This window comes from Choristoneura fumiferana, chromosome 23 (assembly GCF_025370935.1).
Source record: "Choristoneura fumiferana chromosome 23, NRCan_CFum_1, whole genome shotgun sequence".
NCBI classification, from domain to species: Eukaryota; Metazoa; Arthropoda; class Insecta; order Lepidoptera; family Tortricidae; genus Choristoneura; species Choristoneura fumiferana.
The window spans coordinates 2,717,473-2,738,819 of record NC_133494.1 but is presented as its reverse complement, the minus strand read 5'-3'; the positions used below and the strand labels follow the sequence as shown (position 1 = coordinate 2,738,819).

General features: G+C 43.3%; 1 protein-coding gene across 1 annotated transcript; it reads left to right on the top strand.

Moving 5' to 3' along the window:
• Window positions 1-232: 232 nt before the first annotated feature.
• LOC141441306 (fatty-acid amide hydrolase 2-B-like) lies at window positions 233-20,492 on the top strand. The gene is made up of 12 exons (XM_074105995.1): window positions 233-584; window positions 845-1,108; window positions 1,774-1,900; window positions 2,968-3,139; window positions 3,494-3,618; window positions 4,797-4,886; window positions 7,116-7,261; window positions 8,799-8,881; window positions 10,397-10,583; window positions 12,378-12,500; window positions 18,056-18,193; window positions 19,294-20,492. The coding sequence occupies exons 1-12, from the start codon at window positions 543-545 to the stop codon at window positions 19,438-19,440; spliced, it is 1,644 nt and encodes a 547-aa protein (XP_073962096.1). The 5' UTR covers window positions 233-542; the 3' UTR covers window positions 19,441-20,492.
• The last annotated feature ends 855 nt before the right edge of the window (window positions 20,493-21,347 follow it).

Genomic DNA, 21,347 nt, shown 5'->3' with positions numbered 1-21,347 from the left:
GTTGTGCTGTCTGTGTCTGTCAGCCGTCAGCCGTCCGTCTCTGCAGCAGGGCTACTACGAAACTCGAAGTTCGTATCGTACCGTCCCTCTCGCTCTTGTATTAAATAGTGTAAGTGTCAGAGGGATCGCACGACACGAACTTCGAGTTTCGAGTATTGTAGTAGCCCTGTTGGAGCTACTCCAAAATTCGAAGTTCGTATCATACTGTCCCGCTGACTGACGCATAAATTAATTAAATTATTTTAATACGTGAGTGAGGGACGGGTACGATACGACACGAACTTAGATTTTAGAATTTCGTAGTAGCCTCCTTGTCTTCCTGTCAGGTCAGTCAATGGCCCGGCCCATTACAAGCCACAGATTACAAGAATAGTAGCTAGCTATTACAAGCCAAAGTCAGCCATACATCAAGCAAGTTTATAAGTAAACTTCCGAAGTATTTGTAGAAGTTGTATTGTTTTTATGTATTTTAGAAACGGTGCTTAATTAGTTCCTGAAACTGTAATTAAAAGTAATTTAATTTGATACCTAAGTCCAGAAAAATGGCTACGAACAAAATAAACGAGAAACGAGTAGAACACAACGTAAGTAATAAAATAAAACTGGCGGAAAATCGGAAAAGTACATACCGTACCGCATATCGGAACTGTAAGAATTTAATGATAATAATATATCTTTCCAAAGTTAGTTACATAAAACAGCTGTAGAAAGTTGCAAATTATGTTTATTAAATATTTAGGTATCCACATAGCTCCCATGTACGTGTAATAAAATATCATATCATGCTATAAACTACAGCTAGGTATACTTTCAAAAAAAAAAATTTCAATCAATTTTTTTTTAGAAAAGCAAGAAAACTGCAAAAATTCTGAAAGGAATGGCTTGCAACATATTCAAACATGTCTTCTTTTTCATCCGGACATATGTGGAACTGATCATAGACATGATTTTTGCGTTTATTTGGGATGGGGAGCGGCAAGCCGTACCGGACTTGGAAGCGAGGCATGGAATACTGACAGAAAGTGCTGTAGAACTTGCTAGAAGGATTAGGAATAAGACTTTGAAGTCTGAAGAATTGGTGCGGGCTTGTGTGGAGAGGATTCAAGCTGTAAGTATATATATATATATTTATAATCTAGTATTTTAATGAGGCTTTAGTTTAGTACACCACATGTGACTATGTCTGCCTCATGAGGAGCCTCAGTTATATACACCACACTGTCTACAGATATTACACTCTCCCTTGCACTGAAACCACATCTCTGGATGCAAAGGCCTGTGTAATGAATCTGTAAATCAGCATCACTTCATCTGAAAGCGGTCGACTTACAATTACATTTACACCTCCCAGAGGCGTCTTTACCTATAGTGCAGGGTGTGCATTGCATACGGGTGCAGCGGTGTTAGGGGCACCGGCCGCGGCACTTTCTTCCTATTCCATTTGGCACCAGTGGAAGTCAGGTGGCAGTGAATGCGTTAAAATCAGTGCTGTAGTAGGCACATACCTACTTACTGCAGCTTAATGCTGAGTCACATACTTTTTCAATATCATTAAATATTTTTATCTGTATTATGTATTATTTTAAGTTTGATGTTGAATAAAGTTGTGTTGTTCTCTATGTACATAAAATAAAAGAAAAACAGTGCCAGTTTCTGTTTGCTACTAATCCAACATGAAATGAAATGACTATGCGTAAGACAGCTTATCCTGTTTGCTGGCAGTATGTATCGAAAGTCAATGTACTATTAATGACAAAACTAATTTGTACTCAGGTGAATCCAGTATTAAACGCAGTAGTGGATCAGAGGTTTGAAGAGGCATTGAAAGAGGCGCAAGAGATAGATAAACAAATCCAAAGTGGACTGCCTGATAAGTACTTTGAGGAAAGGCCTTTTCTGGGTAAGAATATGACTCACAATCAAACTTCAGAAATTTATTTCCCGAATTTTTATTTAAGTAACTGTACCCCATGACTTTGTCTGCGAATTACTTGTTTATCTCGCACCCGTGAAAACTATACAGTTTTCTGGGATAAAAACTGTTCCATCTCTATACCAAATTTTACCACAATTGTTAGGTACTTTAAGCATGAAATCGTCACAAACATACTCACTTTCATCTTTCTCTTTATAAAATTAAATATAAGTAAGGATTTTACGGTTTTCCGATTGAGAATTAATTTACTTGTTATTAAATAAATGTTTTTCATTCTGTCTTTCTTACTTAAATATATTATAGCTAATGTGTAAAGACAATAAAATTTTAAGTGCTATTCTATAAACTTTACCACCCATTTACTGCCAAAGCAATCACAACACAAATTACCTGTGTTGGGGGCATAAAAGAAACATTCAGCGTTTATAAAATAACGGCAGTCTCTAGTTCTATTTAAGAATTAAGGCCTACTGTCCACGTAGACGGCATGTCATAAAATGCATCGTCATTTGACGCTTGCGTACTTCTTGCGTAGAAAGGGATGGAACTGAGTACGTAGGTACTCCCTCTCACTCTCGTATTAAATAATATAAGCGTCGTCAGCGGGACGGCAAGATACGAAATTCGAATTTTGCACTTCGTAGTATAGGGTCTAGACTAGACGACACCTTGCGGCATCGTAGATAAGAGACCCCCCACACTAGCGTCTTTCGAGCGTCGTCGTGCCAGCGGCTGCGCTGCGTCGACGCGACGTCGACGCCGCTGCGGCGCCACGCCAGCGCTGGCCGGCTGCCAAATGCCGGGCTTACGCAACTGCGCGAACGCTGGACGACGACGACGCTCAAAAGACGCTAAAGTGTTGGGAGTCTCTAAGTATCATTCCTTTCTACGCAAGATGCAAGCTAGCTGCACACATGCGTTAAATGACGATGTAGCACGTACATGACCAGCGGTCTACGTGGACAGTAGGTAACGGTTAATTTTAGCGCAATAACGCCTTATACATTCACCTCTATGCATGTCATGAACAGGCGTCCCATTCACGGCTAAAGACAGCCACGCGGTGCGCGGTCTGGTGCACAGCTTGGGCATCGCGGCGCGGGCGCACGTGCGTGCCTCCGACGACGCAGAGTGCGTGCGGCTGCTGCGGGCCGCCGGCGCGCTGCCTGTCGCCGTCACCAATGTGCCCGAGATCAACAAGTGGTGAGTGCGCAGCGACATCTAGTCTAAGCTGCCGGAAACAACTCAATGAGGGCTATCGCGTATGAATTCGCCGCTAGAGGCGCTAGTGTAGCGTGAGGTCTCCGAAATGTCAAATCTCATAGTTTTTGGGTGAGCTACGCGGGTTTGTTGTTTGTTGCTATTTCATTTCCTCGCCATCGAAATAAAAAGCAGAGTGTAAAACTCGAGCATTAAACCCATTTTTCCGTACCCCGTACCGGCTCGGGTGGCTATATGAACGTCTCGGGTAAAATGGCTCGTTTTATGCTCTTGTTGTACAATCTACTATTTTTATTTGACAAACTGTGTAACATATGTCTCCGTTGGTCCGTCCAGGCAGGAGTCCCGCAGCATGGTGATCGGTCAGACCCGCAACCCGTACCACACGGGGCGCACGGTGGGGGGCTCCAGCGGCGGCGAGGGCGCGTTGCACGCCGCGCTCGCCTCACCCATCTCTCTGTGTGAGGACATGGACCTTACAACTTTACAGGCTACGAATAAATAATAAGTCAGAACAAATTCCACACAAAAAGTGGCCATACTTTAAACCAAAACAACTTATGATTCAAACGAATCATTTTCGAGATCAAAGTCAGTCAAAATATCTTTATTCAATTTAGGCTATAGCAAGCACTTATGAATGTTAAAAAAAATCTACCACCGGTTCGGAAAAACCTCTGTTGAGATGAATCCGGCAATAAACTCAACGAGGTATATTTTTGCAAATAGACGTGATTGTTGATTGGTTAAAATTCAGGAAAAAAGCAGGGATTTGTTTGCGCGCGTGATGCAATGTCAGATGACGTGCAGAACACGGTTCTTAAGCCCCGCCTACTAAGACACGGAAGGCCATTTTTTTAACGCAGTTACAATTCCTAACTTAATTATTAGCTTTACTAAAATGTGCAATATTACATTTAAATTTACCATAAGCTGTACGGTAAAGGAAAACATCGCGTGAACTGCACAAATGTGTGAAGAAATTCAATTTTGTGAAGTTCCTAAACGGTATTTGGCCCGCGTGGGAACTACGGCTCAATTCCTCCAGTTCGAGAGGCCTGAGCATTACGGAGGGACGTATATAGCCCGAGATGATAATGTGTTTCTAACATGATTCAAATGACAGATGCCAAACTGACGTAACTAGAGTCCCTCCTACTATTACACATATTATCGATACTTTAACAAGTACCTAGTGTTAAAAGTGTCAATAGCAGTATATTGTTGGTAAACGTTACGCTATCGAACTGAAAGTCTTATTTTAATTTTAAAATTATAATTTATTCAACACTTGGAGTGTCACTTTCCGACTCTGGCCAACAGTCTTGCATATTAATAATAAGTTCGTTTATTTTACCGCTTTTATTTTTACCGATAACCCTCACCTTTAGCGATTGCGGCCTATTGAAACAACATTGTAAAGGCGTTCATTAACGAAAGTAAGTTAATATAACACAGTCCCTATGCAGTGACTTAACAATTTGTTAGCAAATTTGAGTTCAAATATTTGAACAATCAGCAGTTTTAATGTGATTTAATTTTTTCAAGCATTATATCTCTGTTGGAGAAAAAAATACTTACCATGTAGATATCATTTGAATCATGTTAGAAAATATATTGTATAATGTATTTATGTCAGGTTCGGACATCGGCGGTTCAACACGAATGCCTGCATTTTACTGCGGCTTGTTCGCGCTCAACCCCACCGCTGGACACACCAGCCTTAAAGGTAAATGAACACATAAATAAAGAGATTTATTCAGTAGTTTATTTACAACCCGTACCCGTGCCCGTACCCGTGTGGTGTCGGGTTAGAATAACACCTCTCCATTTCATCCGTGGATGTCGTAAGAGGCGACTGAGGATATAGGTTAAGGTACACCGGAGGCGACAGGCTAGCAACCTGTCACTATTGTACCGTTTTTGTCAAACTTAAGACCTAAAATTGCTAAAAGTGGCTCCGAAGCGGTAACGTTTCGTGTGCTCTGCCTACCCCATTTGGGGAATATAGGCGTGATGTTTGTGTGTTTATTTACAAGTTTTAATTCACAACATTGTTCCTTAGGGAAACTACTGTTTTTTTTTTATTTGACTGGATGGCAGTTTGTAATTTTTTATTTTATTTATAAATTAAAGCTTGTCAATGAGTTCTATCGAACAAAAACATTTTTTAACTACCTTTACCTACGTATAAAAACATCGTGTATGGAGTACACAGAGAAAGACATATGTACTTGACATGACGTCACATTGCAAGTAAGACAGAAAGAAATATTACAGTTTTTTTTAAATAGCTTATATATAATGTGTCCCACTGCAGGGCAATAGCCTTCCCTTTCTTATTCCACTCGTCTCTACTCTTGGCCAGCTCTTGCCAATCTGACTGGAATCGGTCCAGGTCGTCCCGCCATCTCCTAGGTCTGCTTCTGCTCCGGTGCCCGTCGCATGGAACCCAATCGGTGATTACTTTGGCCCAGCGATCCGGATGCATGCGGCAGACGTGTCCCGCCCAGTCCCATTTTAATTTGGCGGTCTTCATTCCCACATCGACAATTTGAGTTCTGGAGCGCAGATCAGTGTGTGTGTGTGATAGAATTAAAAAAGAAATATCTATTTTTAAATAATATATAGATATTAAATGTTATTATAACGGATAACTCACGTCTTAAACCGAGTTTAGCTCGACATGTTTCGGGCTATTTCGAAAAATATTTAAAAATACCTAAAATATTTCGGGAAATAGCCCTCGTTTTAAGACTTATGAGTCTCACGGTAGTTTCATGTTCAAAATATATAGATAATATAGCGATTTTAAAAAAAATCACTAAATCTTATTTTCAACAGACACACACATTAATTTTTACATGAATTTTTCTTGTCTGTAATCTATATTTACACAAGGAGGGTTTTTACAGAGGCAAAATATCGCTAGATGGCGTTAGTATTGTTAGGTCCGTTTGACGTTTGCTCGTGATTGGTTAACACGTCGCATATCCCACAGCAGTCACTTCTATGCCAGTGACACGTATACGTGCCACAGACGTGCCAGTGACACAACGTCTTTGACTTTTTAGTTCTTACTCCTATGCCAGTGACCCGCATGTCGTGTCAAAATAATTCGTACTACCTCCTAAAGGCTGGCATAGCGTAAGGGCTTAGCGGAACGTTGCCGGAGCCGAATGTGATCCGCTAAGTTTTTACGCTGGGCATAGCGCAGATCCCACAGCAGTCACAAATACGTGTCACTGGCATATGAGTAAGAACTAAAAACTCACAAACGTTGTGTCACTGGGGCCGAACGTGTTAAATAAGAAATAACTAAATGAGCCAATCGCAAGCAAACGTCAAACGGATCTCACGATACTAGGTTACGGAAAATTCGGCCCCTAATTGTTTCGAAATTCAAACTGAGACATGGATGCACAGAAAAACCAGAAAAAGAGACCAGCGCTGGGAATCGAACCCAGGTCCTCAGCAATCCGTGCTGCGTGCTATAACCCCTACACCACCGCTGGACAGGAATCTAGACACGATTTTTTCCTATGCATACATATCTCAGGTTGCTTATTTCTACTACGCTACTTATGCAGCAGCACTAGCGACATCTATGTTCCGCTCTCATCGAGAGACGTCACACTCTTTCGGAACCAACCGCTCACCCAGACAAGAGATGTCGCTACTAAGCAATCAAGATGAGATATGTATGCATAGGAAAAAATCGTGTCTAGATTCCTGTCCAGCGGTGGTGTAGGGGTTATAGCACGCAGCACGGATTGCTGAGGACCTGGGTTCGATTCCCAGCGCTGGTCTCTTTTTCTGGTTTTTCTGTGCATCCATGTCTCAGTTTGTATTTTCGATATGGTTTCACGGGATACCCGTAAAAGTAACAAATTTGGAGTTGAAATAAAAAATACAAAAAGACTCCAAAAAAACCAACCCTAATTGTTTGTCAATACAGGATCTGCGCTGAGGTCCGGTCTGGACCCTACGATGGCGTCGATCGGTTTCATGAGCAAGCACCCCGAAGACTTGGCGCCTCTCACCAAGGTGGTAGCCGGTGACAAGGCCAAGCACCTCAATCTGGACAGGGTCGTCGATCTTAAGGTAAACGAAGGATACAAGGTGCCCCACGGCTATGACGTAAATAGGTATATTTGCTCAGAAAAGTGATCGAGGAAGACTGTTTGTCACCATTAAACCTATTTAAGAACAAAAATATTTTTCGAATCCACAATACAATACACCCCTAACAGCCAAAGCCACAACTTCATAAAACTCGCTAAATTTTGTTGACTGACATGACAGATGACAGTGAAAGACGCTGTCAAATAGTTTCTTTTTTAGGTGGAAAAGTGCTAAGGCTAATGAATTATACTGACATTGATTGGTACTTAAAAAAAAAAATGGAAACAGTGATATAAAATTAAGTTTTGCACAGGAACAGTTTTATCATACTTGATTTACAGATAGTGGTTACCCGTGTCACCTACACTATATTAGGCTAGGCCTGTCCCGTAGGATGACATCTTTACAGTGTTTACCTATTAAATTATTCAAATGTGTGTGTGAGTGTATTAATGAGGGCTATCGTTTTTTGTCTCCCTAGATGGCGCACTGTTGCGTGAGGTTTTTAAGTATGGTTTTGAAAGTCTTGTTACGGGCGTGAAAACAAAGTTTAGATTTTAAAAAAATGGATACACCTTAAAACCGTACCATATAAATATCGAGCATGCCACAGTGTTGCATAGTCCCCGTTTTGTTCGGAAAAAAGGGAGGACAAAGGTTTCCGAAAGACAAAACTGTCTCAAAACACAGACATTCAGACGGAACGCATATTTGCCATAATTAATTTCAGATAATGCAAAATATTCACAAAATTATTCTAATTGTAAATAAACCCGCGTAGCTCACCCAAAAACTATGAGATTTGACATTTCGGAGACCTCACGCTACACTAGCGCCTCTAGTGGCGAATTCATACGCGATAGCCCTCATTATGAATGGATTATTATTTAATTTATTTGGGGCATCAACGGCACAACAGTACATTATAATAGGACTTAATTACTAAACAGAAATCCAATAATAGATGTCTACTCTACAGATATACAGTTTAATGAAGCATACTTAACACTAACACAGACTCAACCAGTTTTGTTAGCGAGTGAGTCTACCAGACGCGGTTGCAGCCTAATTTTTTTTTTTGTAAGTTTTTAGAAGATTTTTCAATTTGACGTGTACGATTTGGGGGGAGGGGGGTTGGTGTCATGTCCCGTGTGACCCCCCTTCGGACCGCGCCTGTAGTCTACAAGAGTGAGCTAGTACGATTATGTATGGATGTATGGACTTTGATTCCGTCGCTTTTTCCAGTACAGGATATCCCACGGCTATCCCACATGGAAGAAAAGTATATTATGTATTGTATATCTGATAGAGCTAGAAGATTTTATACTTCAAATTAACCTTTCTCTGAACCGGGAATCGAACCCGCGTAGTGGTAGAGAAGAACACCTGTAATTTTACGATACCGATCAAAAGGCTAATCATAAGGTTTTTTTTTACAAATTACATGCATCTGAAATAAAAGTAATACCATGATATTTTACGTTATTTATAATTAAGATATACATATATTTTGCAGAATGTAAAAGTGTACTACGTGGAGTCGGCGCAAGACCTGCGCGTGAGTCCCGTCAGCAAGGAACTAAGGGAGGCCATGAACAAGTCAGTCCTATGTCTAACTTATTCATCACTAGAGTTTACCCGCGGCTCTGCATGCGTAAACTACTCGATGTGGTAGTTACAATTGAAATTCCGGGATTTTACAAAATTCCCAAAATTTATATCGTCGTCTTCATTGACGTTTTACTAAAAACAACTGTCCAAATTTTAATGACTCTAAGTCCAGCGGTTGTTATTTCGAGATTCTATCCTTATCCCATGGGAATTTCGGGATAAAAAGTAGCCTATGTGTTTTCCAGGCGTCCAGCTACCTACACACCAAATTTCATCCAAATCCGTCAAGCCGTTTTAACGTGAAGGAGTAACAAACATTCACACACACATTACAGTGACAAATTAAAAAGTTTGTTGTGGTTTGCTAGTCCAATATCTGGTAGCATGGTGTACGGTTGTGTTGCTCTGAAGATGAGCTTTGGTTGAGTTCGAAACGCGTCAGTGTAGTGTGGTGGTGGTGATAGATAGGTTTGTGTGTGTTCTTACAATGTGGAGGTGGAGGAACTGCATGAAATATCTTGCATAAACTTACATATAGCTATCATAAGGTCGCGGGTGAGCAAAGTAATTGATTTAGGTCATTAAAAAAGCAGCCGGTCAAATTACTTAGCCAGCCAGCAGCGGTGAAATTACTGGCACTTAAGGTATCCCATCTTAGGCCTCTAGGTTGGCAACGCATCTGCAATCCCCTTGGTGTTGCAGATGTCTATGGGCGGTGGTGATCTCTTACCATCAGGAGACCCACTTGGTCTTTTGCCATCCGGTCGAATATAAAAAATGAATATGGACTTCCGCAAAGTAACGCCTGATTCAATGAAGTAGCTCTTTTTCTTGCTTTGCTGACGTATTATACAAGGTGTTTTAAAATGTATTCGGTGTACAAGTCAACGCACGTAAAAAGAGCTCTGGGTGGCTAGTGGAGGGAATACGTTTGCGCATCTGTCAACTGACAACCTTTACGCCCCCTCCCGCGCCCCCCACTGCTCCGCTCCGACGCCAATTTGGTCCGGATTTCGCTCACTGCGCATGTATATCGCCAGGAGCTCTTTTTACGTGCGTTGGAGTAAAAAAAGGTTCGTCACCTCAAGATCTATTTTCCTTTGCTCAGTATGAGCGATAATCTGCTTTACCAATTGAGTATGACATACTGCAACAAACTGTCCACCTGCTAAACATAATCTTGTTTAAAGGTAACCATAGCAACCCTACCACTACACCTTGGCACTGACAAACACTGACGATTAAATAGAACATTATTTGATTCAAACTCAAAAGGTTTGGTATTGGTATGAAACTAGATATATATTAGAGGTGTATACTATTTTGACCCTTATTATCATGTCAAGTAAGTATAATTTGATATGCCCTTGTCTACTTAGTGCCTTGGTTTCAAAACGTACTAAGAGTCTATGACTATAAAGGCATCAATTTAATAACTGACGAAGGTTTTCCTACTCCCACTGTACAAAAGCCAGTGTCTCAAAGTGATTCCAAAATTCTCAGGGTCGTGGCGAAGTTGTCGGCGGAGGGCCGCGCCACGGCGTCCCTGCCGCAGCCGTACTATCACGCGGGCTTCGACCACATGTTCGCGCTGTGGAAGCACGCCATGACCAACGAGACGGAAGACTTCCCGCGCATGCTCACGGATAACAAAGGCGTCGCGCATGGACTCACTGAGCTCGGGAAAAAGGTAGACTAAATAATAATCACCATGTCGGCCATAGAACCATAGTAAAATAGAACAAGTAGGTTCACTACGAACAAAAGTACATCGCGTGGCTTAAATGCGTGCGCGCCGATCGGCGCCAGTACGCACGCACCTGCCGCACGCACACACTGATAATTTAAGGAGGATTAAGTTTCATAATAGACACAGGCATTAGTCAATTTGAAGTTAACTTTCATACTAAAATTATTTGCCGGTAGGTAATTAATTAAACTAAAATAGACATCGACTACCCTAAGCGTCCGCGTCGGAGTAGGCAGTTAAGTGGTAGTAAAGGGTCGGAGTGTGCATACTTGTTCTATTTGACTATGATTGATCGTCCACCTTTGGACATAGACTTCCAGTTGCTTCGGTTGGCAGCGGCCTGCATCCACCGTGAACCCGTGGCTTTAACCAGGTCATCCGTCCATCTCGTTGGTGGACGTCCAACGCTGCGCTTGCTGCTCCGTGGTCTCCATTATCCATTCGAGAACTTTTCGCCCCCAACGGTCATCTGTTCTCTGTACATGGCCTGCCCATTGCCACTTCAACGAGCTAATTCGCTTGGCTATGTCGGTGACCCTTGTTCTTCTACGTATCTCTTCATTTTTAAATCGATCCCGTAGAGAAACCCGAGCATAGCTCTCTCCATATAGCTCGCTGAGCAACTCTGAGCCCTATATCAAAGTCAAAGTCAAAATAAAGTATCTTTATTCAATTTAGGCTATAACAAGCACTTATGAATGTCAAAAAAAAATCTACCACCGGTTCGGAAAAAACCTCTGTTGAGAAGAATCCGGCAAGAAACTCAACGAGGTATATTTTTTTGAAACAGATCGCTCGACGCTCGTTTCCAGCGTCAAATCTGGTCACGTGACATATAGCGATAAAGCTGAAAATGTTGAGCTTTCTCGCTGGAAAAAAAACCTCTTCAATTTTGGCAAACGCTGTTTTTTTCTATTTGTTCTACTGCCACGACTGCTACTAAATGAGATTAGGAAATCAGTTTCCAAGACCAAGATCATTCCTGCAAGCAGCGATCTTGTCGCTGCTGCTCGACGGGGCGACTTGAAGCTACTTTTTTGAGTCGCGGGAAATTCAAAATGGGGTCACGTGACCAGATTTATCGCTGCAAACGAGCGACAAGCGACTGCGTGTGACTGCGCCTTTAGTCGAACTTTGATAAAGTATAGATAAGTTGGTATGTGGGTAATATTACTGTTAATCGCAATTCATTTAATCAATCATCCTCGATATTTTAGTATTTGTTATTATAGTTAATACACGTCAGTTAATAATTTTTCTTTCTTTACAAATTATGCTTTTCATTGTATGAGCCTTGTATGACCTATGGTCTTTCAAGCAGAGGATCGTGGGTTCGAACCCCGGCTCGCACCTCTGAGTTTTTGTAATTAATGTGCGGAATTACATTTGAAATTTACCACGAGCTTTACGGTGAAGGAAAACATCGTGAGGAAACCTGCACATACCTGCGAAGCAATTCAATGGTGTGTGTGAAGTTCCCAATCCGCACTGGGCCCGCTTGGGAACTACTGCTCAAAGCTCTCTCATCTAAGAGGAGGCCTGTGCCCAGCAGTGGGACGTATATAGGCTGGGATGATGATGATGATGATTCTATTAGCCCTTGGCCGATCGGACGTTTGATGTTTAATTGAATTCTTTTTTAGGGTTCCGTAGCCAAAATGAACCCTTAGAGTTTCGCCATGTCCATGTCTGTTTGTCTGTCTGTCTCGGACGTTTACCCTACTTTTTTTTCAGCTAATCGGCACATCTCAGTACACGATCGCCGCCATCCTGAAGCTGTTGGATGAGCAAGTGTTGCCGCCTGTCAACGCCGCGTGGGCCGAGAAGTTGACGGCGTCCATGGTCGATGAACTCACGGTAAGCAGGCCTTATTGTCTAAAGGCGCGGCCACATGCAAGTCGCTCGACGCTCGTTTCCAGCGTCAAATCTGGTCACGTGACATAGCGATAAAGCTGAAAATTTTGAGATTTATCGCTGGAAAAAACTATTCCTATTCCTGACGAAGACAAATCTAAAAACACAAAAATCATAAAAATATGTCCAGCCGTTCTTGAGTTATAATATAAATGGTGTAACTAAGCAACTAACACGACTTTGTTTTATATATTTTGTATGTCGCTACCTATACATACATAACAAATTTAGTAATCCGCCAGCTATTCTGTAACGTTCAATAAAAAGTTTTATCTACATGCATATTGTAGCGTCCAGATAAGACATTACCCCGCTAGCCGCAGTCGGTTCCACGTGTTGGCAATACTGTAAACATCTGCACACCGGCGCGTGGAACTGCGCGGCGTATTCGAGTTAATTTGAATTGCCCAGAAGGCCAGTCGAGAAGCGGAGCGACATTCCTTCCGGCGACGCGGTCCTGAACAGAACTATTATCCATTGCGCGAAACTCATTTCCTTCCCTTTCCCTAGTTTAATATTCCATTGTAAATACTTTCCTTTTTGATAATCTTTATTATACGTTCGTGTGCCTCTAAATCTCTTTTCATTAATTCATCGAAGCCTCAGGAGGCGCACCTACACTGGTGACCCCGCATTGGACAAGAAACGCAAAATTCAAGCAAAATTCAAGTAAGAATATAAAACCTACATAATATTGAAATGTCAAAGGGAAACAGCGCAAGTGACAGCGATGGCGCCGTTTTCAAAGTCGGTGTACGAGCGCCGCCGTTTTGGCCGCAAGAGCCTGCGCTTTGGTTTTCGCAGATGGAAGCACAATTTTCTTTGTCGGGAATAACGGCTGATTCTACAAAATTCAATTATGTAATTAGTCAGTTGGAACATCAATACGCGGTAGAAGTCAAAGACATTATAAATTCTCCGCCGGCCGAAAACCGATACGTCAAATTGAAAACCGAGCTTATTTCAAGATTGTCATTGTCGCAGGAAAAGAAATCGCTGCAATTATTACAAGGTGAGCAAATGGGCGATAGGAAACCATCGCAATTTTTACGCCAGCTGCGCATTTTGGCTGGAACTTCAGTGACAGATGATTTTTTGCGCACCGTATGGTCAAGCCGGTTACCGAAAAATTTACAGGTTGTAATCGCATCGCAGCCAAATTCAACGCTAGATGAACTCGCGGATTTAGCTGACAAAGTGCACGATCTTGTACCACAAGAACCGCAAATATTTTCCGTAAAAAATGACAGTGACAGCAAAAATTTTTCAAATTCAGATTTCGTGGCAATGGCAAAGCAAATGGCAGAACTAACATCGGAAATTGCTTCGCTCAAAGCGCAGTTCAGTAGTAGACAACCGCACTCAAGATCGCGCTCGCGTTTTAATTCCCGCAACAAAACTCCAGTCGGACGTCAAGCGCGGTCACGGTCTGCGTCGAAACCAAGAGACCCGTCCATCTGCTGGTACCATTACAGGTTTGGAGACAACTCTACTCGCTGTACCAGGCCTTGCAGTTACCCTGGGTCGGAAAACTTCGACGGCAGCCGGAAGTAGCGGCTAACGACTGCCATACCAAACCGGGCCGCCTCTTCGTAATGGACCGTTCCTCGAAAGTTCTCTTCCTAGTAGACACCGGGTCGGATTTGTGTGTATACCCGCGCACGTCACTCAGTGGCAACCGACCTAAGAGCAGCTACGAGTTAACAGCGGCGAACGGCTCAGTTATATCTACCTACGGTTCGGTGCAACTGAAACTTGACTTGGGTTTGCGGCGAGCATTTAATTGGAGATTCGTTGTGGCAGACGTTGCTAAACCCATCATTGGTGTTGATTTTTTGTCCTTCTTTAATATTATGATTGATTGCAGAAAACAACGCATTATAGATGGCCACACTACTCTTTCCGCTGCAGTACCAACCCAAGGTACATCCGAAGACATCTCGTCAGTGAAGGTGATGTCAGGGGAATCTAAGTACCACGAGATCCTACGTCAGTATCCCGACATCACCCGACCTTCAGGTACACCAAAGGTACCCAAGCATAATACGGTGCATCATATACGCACACTCCCTGGCCCGCCGATTGCAAGTAAGCCCCGACGCCTTCCTCCGGATCGCCTGAAGATCGCACAAAAGGAGTTCGAGGATATGCTGCAGAACGGTACAGCTTGTCAGTCTGAGAGTCCATGGTCTTCTCCGCTTCATCTAGTACCCAAGAAAGATGACGGCTGGCGACCATGCGGCGATTACCGTGCCCTTAATGCGCGTACGATTCCAGACAAGTACCCGATCCGACATATTCAAGACTTTACGCAGCAACTCGCCGGGAGTACAATATTTTCCAAGGTTGATCTTGTCAAAGCCTACAACCAGATCCCAGTTTATCCGGATGACATCAAGAAGACAGCCATTATCACACCTTTTGGCCTGTTTCAGTTTCCATACATGACGTTTGGTCTCCGGAACGCAGCTCAAACGTTTCAACGTTTCATGGACGAAGCGCTGCGAGGTCTGGATTTCTGCTATGGATACTTGGACGATATTCTGATCTTCTCTCGAAACGCAGAAGAGCATCACCAACATCTCCATCAACTATTTCGTCGACTGTCAGAGTATGGTATCCTCATCAACACTGCAAAATGTGAGTTTGGTGTAACGAACATCACCTTTCTTGGCCATGAAGTGTCCGCAGAGGGGATCCGTCCGCTACAGTCTAAGGTACAAGCAATCCAAGACTACCCTGTACCCAAGAATGTCAAGGAACTCAGACGATTCCTGGGCATGTTCAACTTCTACAGAAGGTTCGTACCAGGTGCATCAGCTTTGCAAGCGCCCTTGAACGTCGTACTGTCCGGTCCAAGAAGAAGCCAACGCAAGAGATCGAGATGACAGAAGACATGATGCATGCATTCGAGTCATGTAAGCAAGCTCTCTCTCAAGCCACTCTTCTCGCTCATCCGCTGACAGACGTCGAGCTCGCTATCCACACTGACGCCTCAGACGTTTCCATCGGCGCAGTCTTACAGCAGCGCGCAGCACCGGAAGCCTGGGAACCACTAGCATTCTTTTCAAGACCACTGAATCCTGCTCAAAAGAAGTATAGTCCGTATGACAGAGAACTGCTGGCTATATACGACGCTATCAGACATTTTCGTCACATGGTCGAGGCCAGACCCTTCATCATCTATACGGATCATAAACCTTTGACGTTTGCATTCACCACCGCTAGAGACAAATGCTCACCGAGACAGTTCCGATACTTAGACTTCATCTCACAGTTTAGTACGGACATACGGTACGTAGCGGGAAAAGATAACGTTGTTGCAGACGCACTCTCAAGAGTAGAAGAAATAAATGGGTCAATCAACTACGAAAGCCTTGCACGCGCTCAAGATAAAGATCCTGAACTGCAAGCGCTTCTTCAAGTTGACTCATCATCATCATCATCATCGTCTTCATTGAATCTCAAGAAAATCAAATCTTTTGAAAATAATTTCGAAATTTATTGCGACATCTCCACCGGTAATTCAAGACCTTACCTTACTCAAGCCTTTCGTCGTGCAGCTTTCAACTCATTGCACGGTTTGAGCCATCCAGGTGCAAAAGCAACTGTCAAATTGGTGACGCAACGATTCGTCTGGCCCGACATACGCAGAGATTGTCGCCGTTGGGCGAGAGAATGCACAGATTGCCAGAGAAACAAAATTTCACGTCATACGTCATCACCCATATCATCATTTCATACACCATCACTTCGTTTTTCACATGTCCACATGGACATAGTAGGGCCATTACCATTTTCTTGTGGTTACAGATACTGCTTGACGGTCATTGATCGCTTCACCCGTTGGCCTGAGGCCTACCCCTTGGCTGACATCACAGCGGAGACCTGCGCGCGAGCCTTCATCGCGGGCTGGGTCGCCCGCTTCGGCTGCCCTGTCAAAATCACCACTGACAGGGGCAGGCAGTTTGAGTCCGAGCTGTTCCACACCTTGTCATCCATCCTCGGGGCAGAGCACCGGCCTACCACATCCTATCATCCGGCCTGCAACGGGATCATTGAGAGACTCCACCGCCAGCTCAAGTCCTCAATCATGTGCCACTCCAATACGCACTGGGCTGAAGCCTTACCCTTGGTGCTGCTGGGCATCCGCAGCGCTTGGAAGGACGACTTACAAGCTTCAGCAGCAGAGCTCGTCTACGGGGAACCTCTACGCCTACCTGGCGAATTCTTTACGCCTACGAAGGGCACTACGGTCGACTACACGGACTTCGCAGCCAGACTTCGTGACCACATTGGAAAACTCAACCCAGTCCCGGCCAGTCATCACTCGAAGAAACCTTTTTACATCCCGAAAGAGTTGAGCACGGCCGAGTACGTTTTTCTTCGTCAAGGGCACGCGAAGAGATCGCTAGAGTCCCCGTACTCAGGCCCGTACAAGGTCCTCGAGAGACGTGACAAGACCTTTCGAATCATTTTAAATGGAAAGCCGAACACCGTGACCATCGATCGACTGAAGCCGGCCTTCATGACCAGCGACACTATAGATGAGGACACATCCAGCAGCCATCAATCATCAACAATACCAGAGCCTGAACCGAGCAACGTCAGAATGACGCGAAGTGGACGATATGTAAGATTTCCAGATCACTATCGACCATAGCAGGCAATGGTCTCGGCGGGGGAGTAGTGTAGCGTCCAGATAAGACATTACCCCGCTAGCCGCAGTCGGTTCCACGTGTTGGCAATACTGTAAACATCTGCACACCGGCGCGTGGAACTGCGCGGCGTATTCGAGTTCATTTGAATTGCCCAGAAGGCCAGTCGAGAAGCGGAGCGACATTCCTTCCGGCGACGCGGTCCTGAACAGAACTATTATCCATTGCGCGAAACTCATTTCCTTCCCTTTCCCTAGTTTAATATCCCATTGTAAATACTTTCCTTTTTGATAATCTTTATTATACGTTCGTGTGCCTCTAAATCTCTTTTCATTAATTCATCGAAGCCTCAGGAGGCGCACCTACACTATCATATGTTCAGAAACGACTATCAAATGGCCTTTATTAAGAAACCTGGTATCTGCGGGTGCATCTTAATGTTCACATTAAAGTACAGTGCATCTTAATGTTTACATTAAAGTATCGGTAATACTTTTTTTAACAATGCATATCTGTACATATTGTAGAAAACTTATGACATGCATGTACCTAGATAATAATTATTATTCAAAGTCAAAGTCAAAGTCAAAATACAGGCCATATCGGAACATATTATAGAAAACTTATGATATGCATGTAGATAGAGTTATGTATGCGGCTATACATAATTAGGCATTAAAACAATCGTGTGATCTTATTATGAAACTCGCCTTCGGCTCGTTTCATAAAACCACACTCGTACTTTAATGCCTCTCATTATGCACCAGCCACATAAATAACTAATTTGCTATTTTATTCGTGTGTCCCTTTTTTGACGGGCCGTACGACGTTGTATTTCAGACGGTGCTGGGCGATTCCGGCGTGCTCCTGTTCCCTTCGGCGCCGGCGGTGGCCCCGTACCACTATTCGCTGCTGCTGCGGCCGTTCAACTTCGCCTACTGGGGCGTGCTCAACGCGCTCAAGTTCCCCGCGGCGCAGGTACGTGCTTGCAGAATCATCATCTCAGCCGTAGGACGTCCACTGTTGGACATAGGCCTCCCCCATAGACCTCCCAGTACACGCTGAGGGTGTTCCAGCTGCAGTCGCGTCACTACGTGTGGTGCGCGTGCCGCGGCTGCTGATGGGGGGGGGGGGGAACTATCGCGAGTGCTGCCTTCTGGCCGAAAGACGTCGTGTTCCGGCGGTTCCGGGGCACCATGCCGCAGTTGAATGCGACGTCGGGGACGGTGACTCAACGGGGTCACGCCGTTTTGTCTCCAAATTAGTTTTAAATATTTTTAATTATAAATATGTATGTTAGTCTGTATGGGCCAAGCATAGGTATTTATTGTTTGGGCCAAGTTGCCTGAAATAAATGAATTTATTATTACTACATTTTGCTGCTTGGGCAGTTGCTTCGGTTGGCAGCTGCTTTCATCTACCGTGAACCCGCGGCTTTTACCAGACCACCACATCTTGTTGGTGGACGTCCTACGCTGCGCTTGCTGAGCCGCGGTCTCCACTCGAGAACTTTTCGGCCCCAACGGCCATCTGTTCTCCGTGCTTTAATGGCTTGCAGAATATTACAAACTGGGGTGTTCTCGTGATTGGACGGATGGAAGGATGGTCCTAACAGAAGATCAGTTATGCACAGTTTTGGCGATTCCGTGGTTCGTGTATCTCTTTTTTTAGGTTTCATTTCATTTCATTAGACAATACGGCCTTAGGGGCAAAAAGTCAGCAAAAAAGTTTTTAACAAAAACTCACTGAACTGTTTTTAAAACATTGTACGGAGGCACGGAACCCTTCATATACGAGTCCGGCAGCACTTGGCCGAATTTTAATATAAAGCTTTCTCATATTAAATATAATGACCCGGATAACTCACGTCTTAAATCGAGTTTAGCTCGACATGTTTCGGGCTAATCCGTATCCCTTCGTCTCCGCAGCAACGCGACTCAGCGGCTGCTGCAACACGTTCACTGCGTTATGTGTGAGTTATCCGGGTCATTATATTTAATATGAGTGAGTCTCACGGTAGTTTCATGTTCAATAAAGCTTTCTATAATAATACAGCTTTGTAACGTTGTGATTGCCAGGTGCCCCTCGGTCTGAACCCCGACGGCATCCCCCTGGGCATCCAGGTGGTAGCGGCGCCGCGCCAGGACGCGCTCTGTCTCGCCGTCGCCCAGCATCTGAACGAGCATTTCGGAGGATACCGCCCGCCCTGTACCATACTGCACTAAGCTGTACCGTCCACTGGGATCTTGAGGGTTTTCTGATAGGTTAGTTGGCGCTAGTACGTATAATGTAGTTGTGTAGTGGTTTTCAATCGGGAAATGGAACATAATATGGGTCCATATCGGCTCGCATACTTATTGAAAGTCCGAATGTAAATTTGTCAGAATGATCGTTTGTCATAACTCTTTTTTCGCTGAATCCAATAATTGTTCAGAATTGTTATAAAATAAACCTAACCTAACCTATAGTTGTTAAACCTATTTAACAATACGAGCCCTATGTCCCTAGAGGGATAACAGGATCACATCATCATCATCAACCTATAGTTTCCTATAGTATGACCATTTAAAAATTTCAGACAAATTTATAGTAGGGAAGCCCACGATGCTAAATCGGGATTTACTCGAGCGTCATAGAGACCTATTGGGTTGCGAAGCTTAGATCATAAGAAGAAAAAAATGTCATATAATATATACCTTTTCATCGGTGGGGGGAATTGTTATAGATTTTCAAAATGTAAAAAAAAACTGTTGCATGGACATACTCGAGCGCGTCAGATATTGATATCATCCATGTCCTACGTATTTTTAAAAATGTACGTATGTTAATCTGATTGTTTCCATGATGGGGGTGGTCGTACGTAAGGGTTGAAAATGAAAAAAAAAAAATTTAATCGGGCGCGTCAGATTTTCTAAGGGGATGTTAAGAGATCCTAAAAAAGGCTCTTATATAATAATCTGACGATTTGGATGTGACGCAAATCCGTAGCCATTATTAGAATGTGCATAAAAAATTCGCCATTTTGAAATCCTCAAGCGCGTCAGATTAAGATATATATGGTTCATCTTCATGCCCTAGACGTGCTGTCTCATAATCTGACGATTATCTGGAGGGATTCGCCTAATCTGACAATTAAAAAATTTTTTTTCTTATTTTTTTTAAATCATTGAACTTAATTTATTGAAAAGCTCAGGAAATAGCATGCAAATAAAAAAGTGTATGTTTTTTAAGTAGAATACTGTATTTATAAGAAAATAATTATAAAAAATTGAACTTTTTTGAGTATTTTTTCTCAATTATCATCGTCATCGGTAGAATCATCTTCTTCCTCTGACTCGATTCCAAAAATACCAGCGCACGGCAGCGGCCACACAGTGAAACTTGAGTAAACAATAAGAACGAAATTTCTGCCGTAGTGTTGTCGCGGCCGTTAATAAATGCCATCCTTGTCTATTTATGAACGCATTCTGCAAGAATAAGCAAGCGAGATATAGGTCTACCAGTTTATATTTGTTAGTGAAATACGACACCCGCCATCGACCGGGAGCCGGTCGCTTGCCACTCTAGGGTTTTTGACAGCGTGCCGGGAGCCGATCGCCTGCCAAACAAGGATGTGCCGGGACCCGGACGCTTGCCACTCCAAGGGTAGCAAAAACGTTGGAAATACGTTGTAAACAATATCATGCCACGAACGAGTCTGTGCGATCAGCTGTGATGGCGTCATGGCAACAGAAACCAGTGGGGACGGAGCGAGAGAGTAATAGATAGAGAAAGAGTGAGAGAGGAATAGAAACGCGGAGAGGGGAATATAGGCATCACGTAGCTGAATGCAATAAACTTTATCGATGAATGTTTGTTATTTCGGCTTGTGGAAACCGTCAGATTATATATTTTTCGTAATTCTTGAATTATTCCCTTCAAAAATAAAAAAAATTAACCACGCTCGAGAATGTCGAGATGACGTTTTTTTTTTACAACTTTCTAGCCCTACCCCTTCTTTACGTCACTCTCAAATTGTCAGATTAGTGGAATACACACGTTTTAGTATGTGACTAACTCATCCTACCTTAATCTGACGCGCTCGGAATTTCAGATGATGAACTTTTTTTTACTAATCTGATCCTTTATCCTT